The sequence below is a fragment of the Ylistrum balloti genome, unplaced genomic scaffold, assembly GCF_031769215.1.
Source record: "Ylistrum balloti isolate Yb309-2 unplaced genomic scaffold, AGI_CSIRO_Ybal_v1 Utg371200, whole genome shotgun sequence".
NCBI classification, from domain to species: Eukaryota; Metazoa; Mollusca; class Bivalvia; order Pectinida; family Pectinidae; genus Ylistrum; species Ylistrum balloti.
Genome location: NW_026782653.1, coordinates 3,755 through 29,765, shown reverse-complemented (window position 1 = coordinate 29,765; position 26,011 = coordinate 3,755). Strand labels below are relative to the sequence as shown.

Below are 26,011 nucleotides of genomic sequence, written 5' to 3'. Positions count from 1 at the left end.
ACTAATGTTGTTTCATTCAGACTTCATAACTTAATATAAAACTTTCGCCAACAGTTTTAGATGTGCGGAATTAATAAGTGAATAAAAAATAAATACAGTTTCACGGTTGGCACATTTCTTATATACCAGTTACACCAGTGTAACATGTTTCTGTTACAGGTGACATAACTTAAGAAGCAAGATACTGCGGTTGTGTAACATTTTCCTAACTGTTAGTCTGTTTCTATACATATCACTCAACAGGTTTCTCAAATGAAGGACCTGTCCGGAAAATCAGACTTATTATAAACGGAACAATTGAAGAAGTATGAACATACTAATTGTTTTCCGTTAACTTTTATACAAGTCTCTTCTTTCACTGACAGTGTACTATTAAACTGCCCCAGAACTAACCGTAAGGTAAGCTATCTCGTCCATATTGTGATAGCCTTAACAAATTAACATTTCCCAAGTCGTCCTCTCGAATTTTAAATCTTTGACGTCACCAGGAATTTCTTGAATTGCTATGGAGAAAAACAAGTCTCAACATTAATTTGTTTGATTTGAATAAACTTCATAGATAATTGACAGAAATGAAACAATTTCACGCCGATATTAAGCCACACACTACCTTTTAAGAAAGCGGAATTGGTTTAAGGCTTCAAGTAACCCAAATTAGCTGCGTGTCATTTTAGTCATGAAACATAAACAATATATCACCTTAACAAGAAAGTGAATATTTTGTGTAAGTATGATCAACAGGACATGTATCTCTATAATCTACTTATATTATCTAACTTGCTTGTAATTTTGATTAATTTTGTTTGAGAAGCAGTCGTTGCTTCAGTAATTACCAATATCTTGAAATTGTTGTTGATCACAATACAAAAGTTGTGATGTTTATATCAGATACAAGGCACTTTTCGACATAGAATAAACGCTACGGAGCGGTGTTACCTCCTGTACACCAAAACATCCAATGTCTATAATATTCATTCAATGTCACCAAGAATCTTTGCATGTTCCTGCAAATCATTCAATGTCACCAAGAATCTTAGCATGTTCCTGCAAATCTAGACACAATCTCGTGTTACAATAGAGCACAAGCTCCTATAAACACTTGGACACGTTGATAATAGACATCAGCTGTCTTTTCTGCCTACCGCCATATAACTCCTGATATGGTCTGTTGAACTTCTCCGCGACCAGGTTTAGATGTTTAACCTCGGTTACCTAATGTCCAACTCTACCTAGTTACATGGTAATACCGACCTCACCATGGCGTAAACAATTCACAAACATTGGCGTCAATTTTGAATAAAAATCTCCCCCTTTTTCGGTTCCGGGTCAGAACCTAGTAATTGACCTGTGCTTTGTGACGTCAAGAGGTTATCAGTATTTCATTAGGAACATCCATTCCGGCGACAAGGCTTCTGTTGTGGTTAATGCCGTCTGGGAAAGAGAACAAGGATACTTAATAATAAATAGACTTTTATCATATATCAACATATGATAAAATTACCAATTTAAGACATATGTAATTGTCATATACGTCACCATGGTTACCACGAAACGTCTCGCGATATTTCTGTCATGCTGTAAACTAACTTTCCCTCGCTTGCTATTTCTTTTCGCGAATTTCAAAACTGACATAATTTTGCAAAATCAATCGCTTCCAATTAATACAGGAATATTACTGGTGACTAGAGTGACTCATTGCAAAATCTGTCTCACGAATGTAAGTCACTGTGTGAACATGCTATAAGATGGAAGCCTTGAAAATTAGTAGGCAGGAAAGATTGGTTAACAAATATGAATATGAATCTTCAGTTCGACACAATTTATAACTTATAAGTTACATCCGGTAATTTATATCTGTTAAATAGCAGATATTTAACGCATTCATCTTGAATGAAATAGTTACCTCACGTGACCTTTGTTACTGATATGTGACTCTCTGAAAATTTACATAATTATCTCCAGATTCTACGTCATATCCTCGTACATTTGGTTTTAAATAGAAATATCGACTTTGATTTCCTGGCTTAATTATATGACTTCATGTATGATGTAAAACTCACCTGCAAATTCAAGGCAATCGCCATTGCATTCTTCCAGAGCGAGGTAGAGTTTGAGGATGGTGGCCTCTGAACCTTGACTCTTGACCCATTCAGTGAGAAGGGCGTGTATAACATACAAAACCTGATTACGGTGGTCCATTTCCGCCCTCTCTATACACTGGTTTTTTAAACCAAGTTCAATCATCGCGTTAAAATACATGTTCCCCATACATTCTGCGAATGTCCACGTATCTCGGGTAGAGGGGCATGACCTTTGAACTTTCAGCGAAATGTCAATATCTGTAAAGAATAAAGTTATAAAGCTGTAGTTTAGGGGCTCGGGAATCAATAGAATGGATTAAAGCAAATGAAATATGAAAGAAATCGATTGGTAGAGAGACGTACAAAAGGAAATGGAATATCATGCTTTTATATGTCGCCCCGTCCTGGTTTGAGACATTGAGATCAGTATTCTGTCTAGCCTTGTTTGTGATTATATCTATATATTATCTTCATATGATGTATAAACTTCTATGCGTATGCTCGAAATTACTATTATTTCTTTTTGCAGTTAGACATCTAAATGTAAATAAATGTAAAATTAGGAAAATGGAATGAAAATCAGAAATCATGGAATATACTTGTTATAAATAAAATAATATGTGAATTTGTCCTTAAACGAATCAGAATTTTTATATCACGTGATTTACCGTCAAGGTACGTCATTTTGGCGGCAGTCTGTATGAGGAAGGAGTCTGACTGGATTTCACTAAACATATCGTCTACACACAGTTCGTTAAATTCCATGGCCTTGACGACCTCCAGGAGTGTAGCTTTATTCTTCTTCTTGTTCCTGTGGACAACAGTTACATACTATAGAGGTAAAACTTACATTGATCGAACCTACACTTAACCATTAGACCAACACTTAGGTAAAATTAACTATTGTACCAACACTTAGTTAAAATTAACCATCAGACCAACACTTAGGTAAAATTAACTATTGTACCAACACTTAGTTAAAATTAACCATCAGACCAACACGTAGGTAAAATTAACCATCAGACCAACACTAAGGTAAAATTAACCATTATACCAACACTTAGGTAAAATTAACCATCAGACCAACACTTAGGTAAAATTAACTATTGTACCAACACTTAGTTAAAATTAACCATCAGACCAACACGTAGGTAAAATTAACCATCAGACCAACACTTAGGTAAAATTAACTATTGTACCAACACTTAGTTAAAATTAACCATCAGACCAACACGTAGGTAAAATTAACCATCAGACCAACACTTAGGTAAAATTAACTATTGTACCAACACTTAGTTAAAATTAACCATCAGACCAACACGTAGGTAAAATTAACCATCAGACCAACACTTAGGTAAAATTAACCATTGTACCAACACTCAGGTAAAATTAACCATCAGACCAACACTTAGGTAAAATTAACCATCAGACCAACACGTAGGTAAAATTAACCATCAGACCAACACGTAGGTAAAATTAACCATCTGACCAAAGCTTAGATGAAAATAACGATCGGGACAATACTTATCGTAAATCATTTTCCAAACATAATGAGAAAGTTTGTAAATATTTACTGAATTTCATTTAAAAGTTACCATTGTGTCTACTGCCTTGTGCCTCGTTCTTATCAAAACTCTGATACCATGCCGACACCACTGCTAACATGAGTACAAGTTGAGTAAGAATCCGGCTCAATATATATCAAGGATTTATACTCGAATATTGTTGTTATCTGACCTCGGACAACCAGGTATTTGGTCTGACCCGTCGATTGTGTCTTTCTATATCTGACGTAAACAGGTAACAATATCGATGATTGTTGTTGCATGACCATCTGAGAGAGGTACACTACATTCAAATCTCTGATAGTTCAGTATGCCTTTCATGGTCCAGCTTTATATATATATTGTTGATGATAATTCCTTAATTTGACAGTTTACGGAGAAATCTGTGTTTCTCCTTGGCTTGGTGTCGCATTTATTGACCATAGGAATTCTACAATTCTACTATAAACCTACATGGATAACATGTTATCTACACAATTACCTCCAAACAATTAACATCTTAGTAACTTGAGACCGGAAGTGGAAGTGGCCATATTGTAACCGGATGTGGTCGATGGTGTTGTCATCGAGACCAAGCACTGTGAAGAAGATGCTGTAGCACGTCCCTATGAACTTGGCGATACGACTCATCTCACGTGGGGTCAGACACCGGTCAAGCTTTCTGTCCTGCTGTGCATCTAAAACCAATGTGATAAAAATATTCAAATTCGAAAAAAGGTGAACAACATTTGTAATATAATTAATAAAGGATTGAACAAATGTTAGCCAGAGAAAGAAAAAAAAGTCTTACGATTCTTTCTAATAAAAGGATAGTTATAATTAAAAAATATACTATTTTACTTGTAAGAGACTTAAAAAAAACGAGGAAGAATTGAAATATAGAAATGACTCACCTGAGAGATCGGTCAACATCGGTCAAGTGTGTCAATATTACTAATTATATCAGGTAGATTTCGGCGACATAACTACATTAAACATCTATTAACGTAAAAAGTTATTTTGTAATTGGCAGATTTATAAAAACCATGTCAACACAAGTCTGATTACGAACCACGTTAAATACATAGTATCATTACCTCGTTTTTCTTTCCTTGGTGTCTGAAAGAAAAGCACAAGTTATCATCAAATAAGTCTACGATATACAACAAAATATCCAATTTTACATTAAAATGGCAGATTGTCAGAACATACTTTGATATCTTAGTATAAAAACATTTTTTTGAGAAAATTACTCTCTTTCATTTGAAACAGCATAGAATAATTCCTAAAGACAACACGTAATCTGTGTTTTGAAAAACCGACATAAAATTATTGAGTGAAATAAAAAAAGTTAGTGCTGTCACATGCACGCACGCACGCACGCACGCACACACACACACACACACACACACACACACACACACACACACACACACACACACATATAGATAAGTAAGTGGATACGAGGTATATATAGTTAATGTCATGAGGGGCGAAGCAATATTCTGTATTGCACGACAATTTCCTTCATACCAACAAGGAAACACTGAAGTAGACTAGGGGTAACTTTACCTGTACAGGAGACAGAAACCAGACTTCGTAATCCAGTCTGCTGATGGACGGTAAGGACGCATCTACTTCATCATAGTTACCATCAGAGAATACAGGTGTGTTCATGACGTCATTGATGTCGTAAAGCTTCTGACCAGGGTATATATGGAAGTGATTGTGAAGGTAGAACTTGTACACTATATGATCCTGTTGGTTTCTGTCTAATGTCGCTTGTACAATCTCCTCCAGGATCTGACGTACGGAATAACCCTCCCCTGGCACAGCCTCGATTTCAAACTCAGGGTTATTACGTGACAGGGAAAACAGTGTTACCTTCATATATGAATCCTTACAATGAAGCACCATATTCCAGCGTGGATTTAGCTCAAAGCATGCCAGGCCTTGCTGCAGGTACAAATACCCATCCGGCGCGTGCATCACTTTGAACCTGTGGATGCACGAAGCGAGAATCTTGTTGAACACAGCGGGGGGCAGAAATCGACCCTGAAAGTCAAACACCAATGTCGCCGTTCTCACTGTTTCCGGTGCTTCGATCAAAGTTCGCATCACCTCCAAGTCCGCAGGCTGAAGCATACAAGGGACGATGTAGTAGTTGACAACAGATTCACCTTTCTCCGGTAGTGGCTTGACCAACAACTCCAGGCGCTCCAGATAGTACAAAAGAGTTCCTCTGAACTCTAAAAAGTCAAGGTCAGACTTCCACACATATTCAATGAATTCCACAGTAAGTTTGCCTGTTTGTTGGTATGCCTTTAGCAGTGGATGGTTCTTGCCGTGGACCTTGTCGAAGAATTTGTCTACAGTAACAATCTTTCGGAAGGCTTGCACCATCCACTGTGGATCCAGGATAAGTTTGGCGTTAGGAAGATCCATGTTGAAACAGAGAATACTTCGCATCATATGAAGATACCTACAAGTAGTATCAGTTATAAAACCTTTATATAGAAAACACAAACGTGAATAACATATTTGTTTCATCAAACATGTTGAACATTAAAGCCAACATCTCGATCTGGATGTACACTAACCAAATATATGCAATTGCCACTCAATAAATGAAACTGCAACACGGAATATGTTTGTCATTACCGAATTCGTCACTGACGGTAGGGGACTGCAGAAATGAAACTGTAAAGAAATGACAAACCAGTGTTAACCCAAGTCAGAATCTCGATGGGTATTTACACTAAACATATAGTTTAGATGATATTTCAACACTGGAATTTTTATAATAGTGTCAAGCAGGTGAAATGTATGTATATTCCTAGCAGAGTCATAGCTCAGATGACTAAATACATTTTGTATAACGCTCTGTATTATAACACTGTAATCACTCGGAAGCCAACGAAGCGTAAATGTTTCGTACAGTGTTACAGAGAGGAGGTAGATGACGTTAAGACGCTTCCCTTTGTTTACGCCGATGTGCAAGGAGCTAAACAAAACAAAATCACTGAACCGTGTATTAAAAGATAAATCGAATGTGATGGTGTATCATTGGGGTTTCTCAATAAGTTGAAAAACAGAGTATTTTACTTGTTCCCTGCTTACATAGATTATGGAATAATTATACTTGAATTGTGGAGTAAAATGATGCAAAAATTGATAAAATCGTCAAGATCAATATTGTATAAAAAAACGCGACCCGAGGTAATTTAAAGTCAAACAGGAGAAAGAGTTAAGTAAGATACTTGAGAACGATCAAGGATATAATGAACAGGTGTTCCGGAAGAGTAAGCGTCTCTTGTTTTATCGACGACACCTGTCATGTAAAACTTTGTCAGTCTGTGTAAATAATGTCACGTTCTCACATGAGAACAAGGTTTACAATTATAAATCCAACTGACAACCATACAACAAGGCCAGCTTCATATCTATTAAAACTGCTACACGTTAACACTATACTGGGTGGAGCCAGATATTATCACAACTGTTATCAAAATGGAAGTCACTATGACGGTAAAATGTTGATCTAAGAGGAGTGGGTTATCTAACGGTCCCCACACGTGGCGGTTTATGTATTTTATGAAGCCGAAACACTGGTCTTTATTGTCGTGTCCTTGGAAAATCACAATACTTTTCCCAATCTGCTCTGGATTACTACGAGCCTCCCGTATTTGTTTCAGCGACGTAGCCTAACACTACTACAAGGAGACTCAAAATAAACACAGAAACAATCTAAAGCAAAATTTATACATACTCCAGCATAGCCTTCACTTCTCCGTCGTCGAGTGGCACAGTGAGACTTTCTCCAATAATCCGGATTTCCTCAAAAGTCATCACTTTCCTTCTAACTTTCAGCCGCATTATCTCCCGTTCTAGTGCGATCCAATTTCCCGGAAGTAGTTGACCCCAGTGAGACTGGTACTGCGCAGCTTCCGTTATGTAACCCCACAGAATCTCATAGCTGTCACCGTTTTCAACAGTATTATCCACTGTTAGGAATTTGAACACGTGTTTCTTATAGATCTGTGTTATCTCGGGGTTGTTCAATAAAGCCTGATTGACTTTGCTGATCACTGAATCTTTATCATTTTCCTGTAGTAGGAAGAATGTATTATTAAATGCATGTCAAGTTTTTAACCAACTGATGCTTTAAAATATATCAATTTGACTAAAAACTATTTTTTTAATTTGATAAAATCTATTGAATGTTTTGCCGATAAGATTATTAAAATAATCGAAAGTTTTTTTCGAGAATATTTTTGTGAAAGCTGTGATTCTGATATACACCTACTCAAATTCCTATTATCAGTTATCTTAAAGTTTCCTCTGAAAATTGAAAGTCCTAATATCCTTAATTTGGTAGTTAACTTAATTCAATAACACATAATGTTGTCCACTCAAACAGTCATACTACTAATAAACAGCATTGTATTTACTATCTATTGTATTAACTTTCAATTTCAGTTCTGCTATCTTTGTACCAGGTTTTGTCATGAAATTCGTTTTTGTGTTTTTGAGTTACTCTGATTAGAACCACTATGTCAAATTATCACCAAAATTAGGTTACAGATTATGAAGATCAACAACAAATAAAAAAATAAATATTTAGTAGTTATGATAAGAGATGAAGATTCAATTTTCATGAACACGTGATCATTACCTTGTTGATGAGATCCAGGTGGGTCCCTACCAGTATTATTGGAGGGCGGTAAATTTCTGTCATGTGACACGAGTAGGTGGCGATAAATTTTAACCAGAAATACACCCTCTCTAGAAGGGAAAGATAAAAAACAAACACTCAGTATAGACAGAAATACACCATCTCTAGAAGGGAAAGATAAAAAACAAACACTCAGTATAGATTGAAATACACCATCTCTGAAAGGAAAAGATAAAAAACAAACACTCATTACAGTTAGAAAACACCCTCTCTAGAAGGGAAAGATAAAAAACAAACACTCAGTATAGACAGAAATACACCATCTCTGAAAGGAAAAGATAAAAAAACCAAACACTCAATATAACACTATATACAAGTCACACCGACCCGTTAGATGAGTGACAGAGACCGTATGTAACACTGTATACAGGTCACACCGACCCGTTAGATGAGTGACAGAGACCGTATGTAACACTGTATACAGGTCACACCGACCCGTTAGATGAGTGACAGAGACCGTATGTAACACTGTTTACAGGTCACACCGACCCGTCAGATAAGTGACAGTGACCTATTTAACACTATATACAGGTCACAACAATTTGCTCCTATCACATCATAATATGTGTTGTATATTATATATCAGGTGTGTGCTCTGTCCTGTATCTCATCAGTTTAATGTTGGCATTTTAATCCAGATTAACTAAGCTGCTTGTTTGTATTTTTAAATTTTAACTTAGTTTTTTAGTATCTCTAACTTATCATATGGTAATCAATCTATTTCTGAAACAGAGTCAATTATCTTTTTAAATGTGTGTCATGTTCAGAATCACGTGACATTAGGCCCGTCATTTTGGAAGTGAGACACATTGTTTCACATAAGTACATCAAAACACATAAAATTAATAAAGGATGTGTTTGTTAGTAGGTATTGAATTTTAAAATGTCTTACTCACGTGACATATTTTTTTTAATTACGACATTACAATAGTTTTCCGCTTGATTGAAATTTTGACCTGTCATTGATCTTGACCTTTGGAAAACTACCGACAAAAACCTACTAGAATGGGAAGAGGATGAATATCAGTCAGAATGTAATCGTTAGCATATTTATCTCTGACTTGCCCTGAAATTTTAGAACGTCGTTATCACGAATTTATCTTTTGTAAGAGTCAATCATATGCCTCAGTATGCAAGATGGCCGCCATACTTTTTGCTTGCCTCAAAACGATTTCACGAGTGTAGAAGTGATAAGACCATAGAAAACTGTAAATTCAAAAAAAAAAAACCCGTTAAATCACCATTCTTTTACACTTTGATAAAAACATATATTTCGTTCCTTCATTTTTTTTACTGTATATAGGAATTTTCCGCTCTAGTAGCATTATACACGAATTCGCCTCATGTTCATTTCGTCCTTTTGGGGATTTATAAAGTGATTACATTAAATGTATGTGTAACAAATTCTAGCCCTTATCTTAAATTAACCTCCCCTTATCATCATCGTAAAAGCAGAAAATCAAGCGGGGCTAATTCTGCCGATACCGTATATGGGCCTCCATCCTAGAGAGGATTATGTGTGTCGATGTTTGTTCTTGTCCTCCCGTTCCAGAGAGGGTGTATTTCTGTCTGTACTGAGAGATGGTTATTGATATTTCCGATTCAAAGACGGTGTATTTCTGTCTATACTGGGTGTTTGTTTTTTATCTTTCCCGTCCAGAGACGGTGTATTTCTGGTTAAATATGGCCCTGTCACTCATCTGACGGGTCGGTGTGACCTATATATAGTGTTAAATACGGCCCTGTCACTCATCTAACGGGTCGGTGTGACCTGTATATAGTGTTAAATAAGGTCTCTGTCACTCATCTAACGGGTCGGTGTGACCTGTATATAGTGTTAAATACGGTCTATGTCACTCATCTGACGGGTCTGTGTGACCTATATATAGTGTTAATACTGTCTCTGTCACTCATCTGACGGGTCGGTGTGACCCGTATATAGTGTTAAATATGGTCTCTGTCACACAGCAGACGAAGCATGTTGTTTGTCTCAATTGGTAGAGCCAGTTGATTACCACGCCAGAGACCCAGGTTCGAGTCCTAGTCGGGGCAATCAACAGGAATGTGTATTTTCCCTGTTTTTTACAATGATATAAATTCGTGTTTGTTGGACTCGTCCGTGATATAAAGGGCCGAAATCATGAACAACAAGGAGGGTGTTGTCTTCCAAAGTTGGTCGACATCAATGTCAGAAAGCAATTGTGTATATACCTCCAGATTAAATAACCTTTATACAAGGATAAGTCCTTACCCAGTATTGCCTTCTCCTCAAAACAGTTGTGAAGACTAAACATCAGAAGTATGACAGCGTTACAATTCAGGAAGATATGCTGTAAGTTACTAAACATAGATTCTCCACCAAAGTCAAACACACTGACGAATGTCTTTTGTCCGCGTGATCCGAATCTCTCCACCGGACGTTTAGACATCAAGACAGCCGCCTCGGCCTGAAGATCAGCCAGGGCGTCTGGTTCAGAGCGAGTTCTTTTTATGGTGGTAGGGGGTGGACGTAGTTGGTTGTCCATACGGGCCGACACAGGACGCTTAATATCTGTCAGGAAGGGACAAAATACACCAAAAATGTAAAGATAATTGATATTTTGCCATACTGACCGATGGATGATAAACCCAACAATCAATATATGATAGATAATAGGAAAGAACCAAAAGAGGACATCACATTACAATACAAGTTTCGAATTACATACAGGAGAGACGAATAATGACTAAAACTACATCATACAGCTGTTTCGTCCTTCAAGGACTCGTCAGTGATGCTAAGGACCTAAAGGTTAAATCTAGAGTGAGACGAAAATCAAATAGTTCACGAATAAAAATCCAAATCTAGATGGGCTGTACTAGTCTCATATCTTAGTGATATTTATACAGATCGTCAAGTTCGCGTTTATGTTCTGAACCGTATTCGAATTAATTAAAACCTAGTACACAAGTTAAGGCAAACATCTACCAAATATACTTGTAGGAAAAAATAATTTAATCTGTTTCACCTGGTTTTCCGTCCACCACGTCTTCAGTGACGTCATCTGTTGTCATGGATCCTATTACGACATCCCTGATTCTCTCGAGACTCGTTTCCAATTCTTGACCCTCCTCCAATAATTTTCTCTTCATTGTGACACGGTCTATTATTAGCCTGTTCTGGACAATCTCGAGCGTGTCTGTAGAATGCACCTGCCGGAAGGAAAAGGACAGTGAAGGTACCGTTGTTTTTATAGTTTTCTGTTTACATACAAAAACGTGTGTGTTTAGGTGCCCTTATCCTATATCTGCTCCTCAGAGTGGAGCAGGGCCCCGATACTCTAGCTTTTGTTACTTGTATTGCCTGTAATAGATCTGTACTCACATGTCGTTTCTGTCCCGTCAGTCTGTAGTACAGAGTTGTCTTCCCCACACCCTGGTAACCAAGGAAGATGATACGGATGTGGGAAGATTTCTCTTTCTTTCCTTTCATGGCCATCTCATAAAGGAGGGCGTGGCTGCTGTTCATACTACCAAACGTGTTGATATACTGAAGTATAGAGATGTTGTCCAGTGCCTGTATGTCCTGGGGTAGACCTAGGGAATATAATGGTTTTACAGGTACACAGTAGATATATACCAGTCGTCGACATATTCTCGTCAAGTACTAATTCTTGCAGATGAATTAGGAAATGGTTTTTATATATCTTTATCACTTGCCATATTTTCCAGAAATCTTCGAAACGAAGTAATGGTTGTTGGCGGAAAAGGTCAGGGACATGTGCTTTTTTTATATAACCACTTGCCTTTATATATATATATATATATATATACTATTTATAAGTCTTATCAGGTGTTGATATACGCCCCCCTCATCCCGTGCTAAAAAGACAAAAACAAACACGGATGAGGTAGTTACATTTACCTTGCGGGTGTGCCTCTCGCCATCTCATGAACGTCACCAAGTCGGTGCGCCCCCTTACGACGGCCAGTTCTAGACAGGACTGGCCCCACTGGTCCCGTTGGAGAGGGTCCGCATCCAGGGTCAACAGCTTCTCATAGATACGTAACGAGGGCGATGAGCTGTAGAGATTAGATAAAATATTTAGTCCGGAAAGGAATGTTTAACAAAGATCAGGATGGCGATGTGGAAGAAACCACTCGCGGAAAAATGAATGTTAAATGGTTTTGGTATTATTGTTATGTCGTCGATAGCGTTAGGTGATGGGAAAGCGAAAATTATCAATATTCTATAGAATGAATGAAATAAATAAACTGAAAACCATTACCTATCCTCGGAGTGATTTATGTATGTAATTATCGTATATGCATTACAGACATTAAGAAATTGCTTTGTAGTATATAATGAGTTATTATAAAGAATTATAATGTATCTTCATATCCTGCTATTTGGCAAACAATCTGTAGCCTTATATATACACAGGTATTTAATAAAAATATTTTACAATTTTATAATTAGTTTTGTATATTTTAATTATCTTATAATCTTCTGAAATTATAACATTTATGAAAATTGTGATTTTTCAAAACTACGGAGCTAGTGCACAACCCCATCTAGATTTAAAAAAATTTCTACCAAGTAACCACCGTGGTTTGATTTTATTTTTTGGCCCCTAACATCTCTGAAGAGTCCTAGAAGGACGAACCAATTGTATGACACAACTTAATTCATTATTTAGCTTTACTGTATCTAATTATAGATATCGAAAGTGTTTTCTGTACTACGGAGGTGCAGAGGGAACATCATATATATATAAATTCCTTTTACGAGTGCACGTAATTAAAGAAGTGAGAAGTGTTTTTCCCATCACGTGCGCACATTAAAGAAACAGATATATGTATACACTATAGTTATTATGTTCACTCGTTCTGGGGAAATATTTTACCACTTAAATTACGTGCTTACATAAGAGAAAAGAATATGCACCGTGTCCCCTGTGTATATTGCGTGTCTTTTCAAACACTACTTACCTAAAGCAGCACCAATGCAATGGCGAGTCTCGATCATTGTCGGCCATGTTTACAAGCTCTTGGATCAAATCCGGGTTAGTTGTCGCAATGTGACACAGTAGTCCGTAACTGTTTTTCATTGAAATATAGTGCATGATGGTTTCTCCTCTCTCGCCGGAAGTCCGCGGGTTGATGCCTTCTGTGATACATCTTATGTACAGTTTGATGTCATTTGTTTGTGCTGCTCGGAATAGGTCGTTCTTGTCCATTTTGAATGGTCGACAGTTTTATAATAATGTTTTTTTTAATTGTTCTTCTACATTACTTTCATTGATGGGTGTTCCGAAAGTATAAATGTTTGTAATGTTAACTTCCGAACGGATATGTAAATACACATTACGGAAACATCTTGGTGACTATGACGACTGTGGTAGAGAGAGGAAGACTTTCATTATCACATTATTAATGTACACGTAGAGGATTGAAATTGATGACGTCATAGCTTCGTTCCTTCCAAAGAACAGACAACAGACGATGTTGTAAAAAATAAGGATGTCCGTGACACTGTATATCTGATATCCTCCATTGAGACACAACTGCCTTTGTCATGGTATCTGTTCAAATCATTTGTTACATTCATGGAATTATAATATCGTGATTATTTTCAAACCTAGACATTATGCTCATCCCTGTCTCGCTTTCTAAAAATCCTGAAAAAAAAGATAATAAAATGATAAATTATTGATTATGAATTAATAGCATAGATAAATAAGAACGCCATTTTATCCCTCAGAATGAGGAATGGTATTTGTTTATCTTTTAAACTTTATTATCACGGTAGGAATGTCCATGATTATTATACCATTTTCGCAGTAAAATACATGTTCACAGTGAAGTGAGTTTAATATTTGTAACTAATTTTTAACCAATCTGATAACAGAATTTGCAGTGAGAATATCAATATTCCCAGAGTGCATTGCGGCTTTAGGAACCACAACTGTGGCATATATAGTAATTAAAAATTACATAAAATTCATCGGTTTACTGTACATATGTTTACGGAAACACGTACAGCCGGAGTCTTATGAGGACGGGTGTCTAAGGAGACACGTACAGCCGGAGTTTTATGAGGACGGGTGTCTACGGAAACACGTACAGCCGGAGTCTTATGAGGACGGGTGTCTATGGAGACACGTAGAGCCGGAGTCTTATGAGGACGGGTGTCTATGGAGACACGTACAGCCGGAGTCTTATGAGGACGGGTGTCTACGGAGACACGTACAGCCGGAGTCTTATGAGGACGGGTGTCTATGGAGACACGTACAGCCGGAGTCTTATGAGGACGGGTGTCTATGGAGACACGTACAGCCAGAGTCTTATGAGGACGGGTGTCTATGGAGACACGTACAGCCGGAGTCTTATGAGGACGGGTGTCTATGGAGACACGTACAACTGGAGTCTTATGAGGACGGGTGTCTACGGAAACACGTACAGCCGGAGTCTTATGAGGACGGGTGTCTACGGAAACACGTACAGCCGGAGTCTTATGAGGACGGGTGTCTATTGAGACACGTACAGCCGGAGTCTTATGAGGACGGGTGTCTATGGAGACACGAAAAGCCAGGGTCGTATGAGGACGGATGATGGGAGACACAAACAGAGTAAAACACCCAGTAAGGTCGAATAAACCGGAGAGAAAGGAAAACATGAAATCAAGAGTTGGGATGTAGGTACCATATATTTTTCTCAGTATGGACAAAGGAAAACAATCTCCGATCCTGCAGAGGTCTCTCAGGTGGATGTCTCTTAAGACGTACTGTGAGATACAGCAGTATATTTTTACTGTATTTTTGCACCGATATCAGGATTCATACAGGGTTGATGCAGGATCTCGTAACATGTAGAACATGATCACGTGCTCCCGAAATCAGGATAGGGAGTTCGACTCATGGAAATATTCTCCTTGGTTCTTTGGAATAATTGGATTCATCGATTACAGTGAATAATCTATGATTGAAAAGTGAAACGAGCGCCACCTATTCTCTATTTATCATCTATAACAGAACAGGGGCGATAACTGACAATATCTACATGATCTACACAGAGAAATCAATAACACCGAGTCTGTGGTTACCTAAACGATTCAATAATGACGATCGCCAGACTGTTTACATTATACAGCTAAAGTTATTACACTAACACCTATGACATATAGCTGTTCGTATTGTACTATGTATACACTCCTATATCATAGAGAGTTTAAAGGTATGAAAATAAGTGAATAGTCGGTGTCTGTTATATATATCACGTGACCTGTTATTAACAAAATAACAAAAGTAGGACAGGGTTTTAAAAATTATCCATAAATGACTTTGCAGACACGTTAAATCTTGGTCTTATTTGATAAACGATGATTTTCGCTGCTTATGTTCAGTTTTCTACAGATCTATGTTAATTTAATGGTGTGTTACTGCGGTATATCAATGTACATATCTCATTGAAATAGAGCGAAATCCATTCCGCGATCGATCTCTTCTCCAAAATGGTTTAACTGTAATATCTATTTATATCACAAAAGCGTAGACAAATGTGATATTGTCTTTAAACGTAGTCTTTATGTAAGGAGGAAGAAGGGAAGGCGATAAAGGTGGGGTTCGGTGTGGGGAGTAGTTATGGCGGTAGAGGTTGGGGTGACCTGGTGTTCGGGGTGGGGATTAATGTTGGCGGAAGGGGTTGGCGTGACCCGGGGTTCGGAGTGGGGAGTAATAATGGCGGTAGGGGTAGGGGTGGCCCGGGGTTCGGAGTGGGGAGTAATAATGGCGGTAGGGGTAGGGGTGGCCCGAGGTTCGGAGTGGGGAGTAATAATGGCGGTAGGGGTAGGGGTGGCCCGGGGTTCGGAGTGGGGAGTAATAATGGCGGTAGGGGTAGGGGTGGCCCGGGGTTCGGAGTGGGGAGTAATAATGGCGGTAGGGGTAGGGGTGTCCCGGGGTTTGGAACGAGAAGGATTTCAGTTAAAAACAATGTTCATCAAATTAATACACGTCATGGGGTAGGTTTTTTAATCCCCCTAATGATAGTGTTGGATGAAAAAAGTAAAATCTAAGTTAGAATAAAGCAAAAGAACCTTGGTGATTGAGCTGCTGGGCATGAATTATATTCAGAAGAATGACTTTAGTCCCAGCCACGCACAGCATACGGCTGGAGACGAGAGAATGTTACCAGTTTCAGAATGTAAATCTATAATATGATACTGTATACAGTGTTGGTCCCATAATATACGTTATATCCCCAACAACTTAACTGACCACCTGTGCAGAGCAGACATTAAAAATAGCGTAAACTGACCACGCTAAATATTTATCAATTGCATCAACCAATTATAAACAGTTATTAACTGACCATACAAGTAACTGACCATAACAGAAATAATCACCTTGACCAGGTATGTCGGTAGCCATTTGTAAACAAACTCCGTGAGAAAACCTTTACTGTATACTAACCTGAGGAATATGTGTCTATCCCGGGTAAAATCCATTAACGTGAATCTTTCCGTGATATAGACAGCGTTGCGATCATAATTTATAACTAAAGCGTTTCTACTCCTGAAGTTGTTACACCATTTCGATTACTTTCCTCCAGATCTAAACAGAACCTTGGATTTACGAGATTTTCCACCATAATCAATATGTTTTGTCTGGCAATACTAGCTTTAAAATGACGAGTCCTGTCGGGACGGAGAAAAGGAATTACCCTTTAAATGGGCCCATCAGGGATAATCGATAATGTCCGGGGTAGCTCACATATGATTTTAATCAAACACCATATAAGTGTATCAAATTGTATTCCGTGTTAAGTACATTTAACACTGTTTATGATTTTAACTTTTGAATCCCTCAGTCACGGCCTATTTATTTAGTAAATACATTTCACATTGAATTGATTTTAAATCCCCCATATCATGGCCCCTCTTTGAACGTGACCCAGAATGTTGTATCAATACTTGCTGATTTGTCAGCTTGCTTAAGAACTGTTAGAATATAAAACAAGTTGAGGATACTTCCGGGGCTTACCCCTAATATAATACTGAGCTCTCTCTCTCTCTCTCTCTCTCTCTCTCTCTCTCTCTCTCTCTCCGGAAAATTTTTGCCTGGTTACAAAGGGAAACAATTTGCGAGATACATTTAACGAAAACCCGAACTAACATTAAAAAAGTTAAAGAATAGTCCCTCTGACTGGGATCGCACCCGTATCTGAGGTGTGGTGAAGAAATCAAAGATAAAGTCACTCAAAGATACGCATTTGCTGTTGAATGCAGAAGTCAACAACCGGAAGTGAAACTAACCACCACCTGGGGAAACGCCGACATTTTACAATTGTCTAAATCCGCCACATATATATTGAAATATGTTTAATCTATACATTTTCATGGACCTAAATGAGTGCAGATTTCTGTCATCTGTTACTAATTATAAATTCAAACCAAGAGAGAGCACTATCTTTTATCAAATCTCAATTTAGGTATGGTTCTAAGTAGGACATGGGACACAATCCCAGTCTGTCATTTGCAGATTCAATTTAGGTATGGCTCTAAATAGGACATGGGACACAATCCCAGTCTGTCATTTGCAGATTCAATTTAGGTATGGCTCTAGGTAGGGCATGAGGTACACCCCCAGTCTGTCATTGACTGATTCAGTTGGTTAAGGTTTTAACTCTGTTTCAAAAAATGCCCCCTACTTGTTCTGGACTTACAGTAGTACTGATGTACACGGGTATACGTTCTGACGAAATGCTAGGTTTGTAAGCTTGGCCCGGGTAATCGGTAAACTGTGGAGTTTATTTGTTGTTGTTTCTTCGTTTTCAATTCAACACCCGGCAAGTTATTTGTCCCGTAAGAACCAAAATAATGACATTTTTGTAAGTTAGTTAAAGAAAAACACTCTCTGTTTATTTCCACATTACTTTCTCTATCGGTCTCTGTCTGTATTTGTCCGACTGTGTGTCTGTACTTTCAATATGTGTAGATCTCAAAATTCAACTCTTCTTAAGATTTCTTCCGTCTTTGTCTCTCTATACATTTCTGTCTTTCTTGGTCTTTATCCATCTGTCCATTCGTTCGTATGAAAGTACGTCCGTTTCTCTCCGTCGCTATCTCCATCTTTGTGTGTATGTATGTTTGTCTATTCATCTTTCCGTTTGCGTGTATTGGTGTATTTACGTCCGTCCATACGTCTTTTTCCAATTGTGTCCACCATATGTGTTTCTGTGTTTGTATATATTAACATTATCAAAGCCGGATTTTCCTTTTTACGTTTCCTTGTGATTTTATAATTAATGTTTGGAAATGTAATGCCTAATAAAGGCGTTGAAGGCAAAATTAATTTCATTCACGCCATAATTTTTTTATGAAACAAAAATACACATACAATTAATGCGATAGAGAATTATTTATTTTCAACCATCTATATAGGAACTAGAAGATATATAGATTTTAGTAAGCAACATATACCTTATCAAATATGTATAAAAGAAGTCCGCAGATTGGTCCGTTTCTCAGTTTCATGATAACAACAAAATACAACAGGTGAGTAACACTATATAAAATTGCATATTATACTAAACATTAACTACGTGGCTATTTGTACCGAGTTAGGAACTATGACTTCTCTCGATTGTGATGAGGTCATGATAGTTTTGACGTCACAATTCTAACAATTAAGACGGACCAGAACAAATGTAGGCATATAATATAAATCGATCAAGAAAAAAAGGAAACACTGGACCGGAAAAAGAATTAACAAGCACACGTCACAAAACGTCCGAGGCCCGGACTCCAACTGTTAATACTCCTATGTGTTTTTTATTTCAGGGTCATGTGTAAATCATCTGATTCAGAATAAAAGTCTACTGACTAAGGTGATTGTTTCTACGACTTGTATCTGATATCTGTAGGTATTTGATGTTGATGTCATCATTACACTGTCTACACAAGTCTGACGTCACTGGTGTTATAAGAACTGTTAGATATACAAATGTTACAGTCGCATGACGTGCACAGTACCGTCCCAACACCCGATCCACACGTGTCCAAACGTATCCACACTCACCACTGTAGGTCCAACCACTTCATGTTTCTGGTCCAGAAGACACTTGGCCTGTTTCTTATCATTCGGTAGGACATATACCTGATTGTTACTGTAGTCTGGTATAAACAGTCTGTCGAACCTGTCACGCGACAGCTTACGTAGAGTCATATCACATGTTTTTTCGCCGTTGTTCAGTTCACCAAACCATCTATGTATGGCTGTACCTAACTCGTACGTTACGATTATATTTCCACTCCCATGATCACCCACCATCACACTCAGACGTCCTGATGACAAACAGGAAATATATCGTGGTGTTTCCTTCCCACAGGAAAACTTTCTTATGATTATACCTGTCTGATTTAGTACCACTATGACTGGTGTTTCGGTACTAACAAAGACCATGCCTGTCTTGTTGATGCTGATGTCCCAAGCTTGACGTGGACTGATGTCGGCAAATGTTGTCACTTGTTTGTTGTGTAGTGATAGTTTATACACTGATGTACTACGTGGATTACTGGTCATAAGTACGTCGGTTGTTTCTATGGCGGTGATTCTGCACGGACAGAAGTAAAGATCCACTTCCTCTGTGACCACGCCATCCCTGTTTACCAGTACCAGACCTTTGTATTCGTGTATTGATAGCCACGCATGATTTTCGTCTACAGGACATAAACCGAATATTGTCGTTTGTTGAGTAATAGTAAAATTTGAGAGGCGCTGAACGTGGTTACTGTTGATGTCGATCTTCTTGTACTGGTTCGGAAGGAGTAATTCATCAAACATTTTCCTCAACAGATGGCGGTCAATACTTCCTGTAACAAAGTTTGGATGTTCTTGTAAAATCTTCCCTACGTTCACATCATCCAGAGGCAGATATGACCTTAACGACCTTTCCAGATCAAACATGGATACACTTGATGTATTCGACACTTGCGCCTTTTCAAGAAGACGCGTCAGCTCTTCAATCTTCTTCTCGAATTGTTGACAGACTTCATCACACTGGGCCAACTGTTCTTTCTCCAAGGCCGACAACTCCTCCAGTGTTGTATCTGCGATATGATCTACTTCATCCTCCAGCTTCGCCCTCTTAGAGTTCGCTTCTTTTCGCATTCCGTCTATATTTTCAAAACTTTCTTTCTTAGCACTTTGTAGCGTTGACTTCTTGTTCTTGAAATGTGTAATTTCCGCATAAATTGTTGTCATATGTTCTTTCAAATGTTGTTTTTTCAATGTAAATTCGTCTTCCATATGTTTCCAGTCGTGGTGTTTATGTGTTTGTGAAAGACATATCGAACACACCAACATGTCACAATCACAACAGTACCCGTGACATAGTTTACCGGGATGTAGTTTACATGCCTCTGGTACTGGTTTGGCATCCTGACGGTTAGCCTTCCCTATGGTTACGACGTCATCGTTTTTAGTTTTCTTCCCTCGTGTATGTAATTCCTTACATCGGTCACATAAAGCCTCCTGACAGTCATTACAGAACCAGTTCACATTTTCTTTAATGTCGCACAGAGAACACGGGTAAGTGACGAGTTCCTGGGCACGCCAGATGGATTTCGAACCTGCCATAATGTCCCCTGGTAATGATTCATTGAAATGTCGCCTTCTTTCTTTTTGTAGGTAATGCTAAATGTTTTCTGATTTATGGGAATTCCACGTTATCTGTCAGACAGAACCACGTGACTTCAATCCAGCTGATAAGGCAGTTTACGTCGATAAGCACTTCAATAAATTACATTACTGTTGCACGAAATATCAATCTGCACCTCTCCGGTGCGATACACTTATAGCATTTGAAGTATGACCCGTCTTCTCAATATGTTTTACTTCACCGTCGATAAACCAGTTTGTTTTGATGTATAACATACGAATTGTATATAATTTAAAGATATTAAGACTTTAGTTTAATTTTGATCATTATGATGTTGACAAATTTGCCTGAATATGTACCAATGAGGTCACCCAGTGTGTGAGGAAGTCAAAATTTAGAAATCAACCATTTGGTTAATTTTAAAACAAAACATTCAGATGACATACAATAGACCTAAACTTCAAACCCTACAGTTTCGTCTTTAATTATTTAAAACGTGGAGACCTGGTCTTAGTATTTTTGTACTCGGTTATGATGCTCACTTTTACGTTTCTTTAGATGAAATTTTACCGTCATTGTATCAGTTTTGAGGAAGTAAAACTATTTTAACATGTCGGTATTTTCTTGTTATATATATCTTGAAAGTATTACCTTTTAACGGTGAATCAACATTTGATGATAAAAGCAAAGTAAACTGTTGGTCTATATGATTTGATAGGTGTACTTATATATTACTGATGGTGAAAATCAGGTGCACAATTTGCATAATGTTCTCACAATATTAGATATTTTCATTACCAGTGTATCTTGAAACACGGAACCTTCAGTACTGAGACTAAGGTTAAAATAACATGGTTCACATCGTCGACATGACTGGTTAAACAATTAGATCTTTCCGTTTAATTTTCAATCCGTAATATTAGCAGATTAGTTCTATGTACATCTTCTAACCCCAAACAGGGTAAAGATGCAACATATCTCTCCAGTTACCGCACAATATCACTCAAAAGTTGTGTTTGTAAAACTCTAGAGCGGATGATAAATTCAAGATAAATTTGGTATCTGGAATCCAATCGCATAATATCACCCTTACAAAGCGGTTTTAGATCTAAGCGAGGTACCAACGATCATTTGGTTAGAATTGAAACCTTTGTACGTGAGGCTTTTCTAAAGAAGGAACGCTTGGTTGCTGTTTTCTTCGATTTGAAAAAGGCATACGACAAAACATGAAAATACGGCATAATAAAAGATCTGCACGATATAGGTATTAAAGGTAATCTATCAATTTTTATTTCAAATTTTCTATCAGATAGAGTATTTCAAGTCCGGATTGGAACGACCCTTTCCGATGTTCATTAGCAGGAAATGGGTGTACCACAAGGAAGCATTCTTTCGGTTACACTTTTTGGGCTTAAAATTAACAGTATTGTCAAAACATTATCCCCTTCAATGGAGGGCGCTCTTTATTTCGACGACTTCATCATATGCTGTCGATCTAAGCATATGAGTATCATCGAAAGACAACTTCAACAATGCTTGATTCGACTACAAATTTGGGCATGTGAAAATGGTTTTAAATTTTCAGTCAAAAACAGTCTGTATGCATTTTTGTCAAATACGGAAACACTGTGTGTTCAACCGGTATATTTATGTATATTTATATACCGATCTACCGGTATATTTAAGGACTATTTTATATAGTCTTGATCAGTATAGACTCTTCTTAAGTAATCATGTGATTGTGTCTACTTGTCGCGGGGAAATGTCAGAAATATGAAGAAACAGAGAACCGGAAGTAGCTCTAAAGGAATGGTAACCAGGAGTAAAAGAAAATTAAAAGGCCATCCTGATTTCTCTAAGATCCGAATCAGAAATGATCTTACTGTTGTCCAGAGAACAAGAGAGAAGGAACTAAGAGTAGAAGCCATCGAGAAAGAAAGCGAAGAAACCGAAGACTTTGTTTACCGGGTCCGTGGGCCTCCACGGAAACGGAAAATAGTCGAGCTACAGACAATTAATATTTAACAATCGGGAATAGGATGAATTAATTAATTATTGTTGTAGGGATCACAAGAATTGGAATAATGAGGGAGTTATGTTTAAATTGAAATACTGATCAATTCTAAAACTATAATGTAGATATGGATATAGAGGCATTTACTTTGCCTGCGTCCATCAAAATCTTATCTAATAGTACTTTTTATAGTTTGTATTTCATGGCTACTGTAACTTTTAAAAATATGCGTGTAATCTCCCTTCCCTGTAACATTACTCTATGTAATTGTATTGTTCATGTTCATTTCAGAGTGTCCCTATTGATATCGATGTTAACTGTAAGGGGAAAAATATCTCACAAAATCAACGACTTGGTTATTTTTCTAATATCCGGTTACAATATGCTAGATTTTCTTCCACAATAAATCCAACATACGTATAGTCACTTTCTAATACTCTGAGCTGGTGTTGTGCAGTAACCTCATTGCTACATAAAATTTCAAAACCATCATGTTCAGAGTTTAAAATCTTTACTGTAGTTTTAATATTTCTATAGGTATACACTTTGTATGTTGCCTACATAACTATTGGAGGACTCAGAACAAACCATTCTTTATCGTTATCACCTTGACTACGGTCAACAGGTGCTACGTACAGTAAAACATGACGATGCAGATTGGTTATATTTCAAAGGCCATAAATTAAATGTAAAACAACTTTGAGCTCCAGATTGATATTGCGTGCAACAGGAATGTTATTGGATAAAGTGCCCAAGAACGCAAACTGCCTTATCAGCTGGAATAGAGTCACAATGGGTCTCTCTGACAGATCACGTGAAATAAGCGTCAATAAGAAAAATTACAGTTGTACCTGCACAAAGATATAAAATGACGACACTTCCTTGTCTGTGATTATCACAAGAATCAGCGGTCATTATGGCCAGTTCGAGATCCATGCGGCGGGCCCAGGTACCCGTCAACAAAAAATGTTCTCTTTGTGACAGTGAAGACAATGTGAACTGGTTCTGTAATGACTGTCAGGAGGCTTTATGTGAAGAATGTAAAGAACTCCATACACGAGGGAAGAAAACTAAAAACGATGACGTCGTAATGATAGGGAAGGCTAACCGTCAGGATGCCAAACCTGTCCTGGAGGTATGTAAACTACATCCCGGTAAACCATGTGACATGTATTGTTGTGATTGTAACATGTTGGTATGTTTGATGTGTCTTTCACAGACGCATAAACGTCACAATTGGAAACATTTAGAAGACGAACTGACAATAAAAAAGCAGCAGATAAAAGAACACATATCAACAATTTCTGCGAAAATAACACATTTCGTGAACGTGACAATAACGTTACAAAGTGCTAAGAAAGGTATTTTGGAAAATATAAACGGAATGCGAAAAGAGGTGAACTCTCAGAGAACGAAACTGAAGGATGAAGTAAATCATATCGCGGATACAGCACTGGCGGAGTTATCGGCCTTGGAGAAAGAACAGTTCGCCCAGTGTAATAATGTCTGTCAACAATTCGAGAAGAAGATTGAAGAGCTGACGCGTCTTCTTGAAAAGGCGCAAGTGACCTATAGATCAAGTGTATCCATGTTTGATCTGGAAAGGTCATTAAGGTCATATCTGCCTCTGGATGATGTGAACGTAGGGAATGTTTTACAAAAAAACCCAATCTTTGTTACAGGAAGTATTGACCGCCATCTGTTGATGAAAATGTTTGGTGAATTACTCCTTCCGAACCAGTACAAGAAGATCGACATCAACAGTAACCACGTTCAGTGCCTCTCAAAGTTTACTATCACTCAACAAAAGATAATATTCGGTATATGTCCAGTAGACCGCAGTCATGCGTGGTTATCAATACACGAACACAAAGGTCTGGTACTGGTCCACAGGAATGGCGTGGTCACAGAGGAAGTGAAACTGAACTTTCGTCCGTACAGAATCGCCATGATAGGGACCACCGACGTACTTATGACCAGTAATACACGTAGTACATTCGTGTATAAACTATCACTACACAACAAACAAGTGACAACATTTGCCGACATCAGTCCACATCAAGCGTGGGACATCAGCATCAACAAGACAGGCATGGTCTTTGTTAGTACCGCAACACCAGACATAGTGGTACTGAATCAATCAGGTGCGATTGTAAGGAAGTTTTCCTGTGGAAAGGATAAATCGCAAGACGTTACGTGTTTGTCGTCAGGACGTCTGGGTGTTGTGGTAGGTGATTGGGAAAGTAGGGAAATAATCGTAATTGACGAGTCATATACGGTCAAACACGGATGGACTGGTGAACTGGACAATGGTAAAAAAGCTAATGATATGTTAGTGTGTAAGATGTCATGTGACAAGTACGACAGAATGTTTATACCAGATTACAGAAACAATCAGGTGTACGTGCTATCGAGTGATAAGAAACATGCCAAGTGTCTTATGGACCAGAAACATAGAGTGGTTGAACCTACAGTTGTGAGTGTGGACAAGTTTGGGAACGTGTGGATCGGGTGTTGGGACGGTACTGTACACGTCATGCGCCTGTAACGTTTGTAAACAGTTCTTATAACACCAGTGACGTCAGACTGGTGTAGACAGTGTAATGATGACATCAACATCAAATACCTACAGATATCAGATACAAGTCGTAGAAACAATCACCTTAGTCAGTAGACTTATATTCTGAATCAGGTGATTTACACATGAAGCTCAAATAAAGAAATCCTAAGATTATTAAGAGTTGAATGCCGGCCTGACACGCTCTGTAATGTGTTTTTATGTTAATTCGTTAATTTAGTAATAACTTCTTTAATTTATCAATTGGAAATCCTATCATTTTAGCAGTATGAAATGGAGCCAAAGTAGTTAATTATCAATATTATAAGCCATTTTGTACGGTATTGCCCATCCGTTGCAGTTTGTTGTTCTCAGGAAGCTGAGAAACGAACCAATCTGCGGACTTCTTTTATACTGTTCGTTGAGGTAGATATTGCTTTC

The 26,011-nt window shown here is 37.9% G+C and overlaps 3 protein-coding genes across 3 annotated transcripts; 1 reads left to right on the top strand and 2 right to left on the bottom strand.

Annotated features, from left to right (window-relative positions):
* Positions 1 to 1,360: 1,360 nt before the first annotated feature.
* On the bottom strand, positions 1,361 to 13,579 carry LOC132561407 (uncharacterized). Its single transcript, XM_060226134.1, has 13 exons — positions 13,332 to 13,579; positions 12,265 to 12,422; positions 11,725 to 11,936; positions 11,369 to 11,552; positions 10,612 to 10,911; positions 8,301 to 8,410; positions 7,395 to 7,732; positions 5,198 to 6,107; positions 4,723 to 4,744; positions 4,128 to 4,323; positions 2,750 to 2,892; positions 2,061 to 2,339; positions 1,361 to 1,431 (listed from the first exon to the last, which is right to left on the bottom strand). Exons 1-13 carry the CDS (start codon positions 13,577 to 13,579, stop codon positions 1,361 to 1,363), a joined length of 3,171 nt encoding a protein of 1,056 aa, XP_060082117.1.
* Positions 13,580 to 19,345: 5,766 nt separating this feature from the next.
* On the bottom strand, positions 19,346 to 20,977 carry LOC132561406 (uncharacterized). The gene has a single exon (XM_060226133.1). It carries the CDS (start codon positions 20,975 to 20,977, stop codon positions 19,346 to 19,348), a length of 1,632 nt encoding a protein of 543 aa, XP_060082116.1.
* A 2,952-nt stretch (positions 20,978 to 23,929) lies between these two features.
* On the top strand, positions 23,930 to 25,561 carry LOC132561413 (uncharacterized). Its single transcript, XM_060226143.1, has one exon. The coding sequence runs from the start codon at positions 23,930 to 23,932 to the stop codon at positions 25,559 to 25,561; it is 1,632 nt and encodes a 543-aa protein (XP_060082126.1).
* Positions 25,562 to 26,011: the final 450 nt, after the last annotated feature.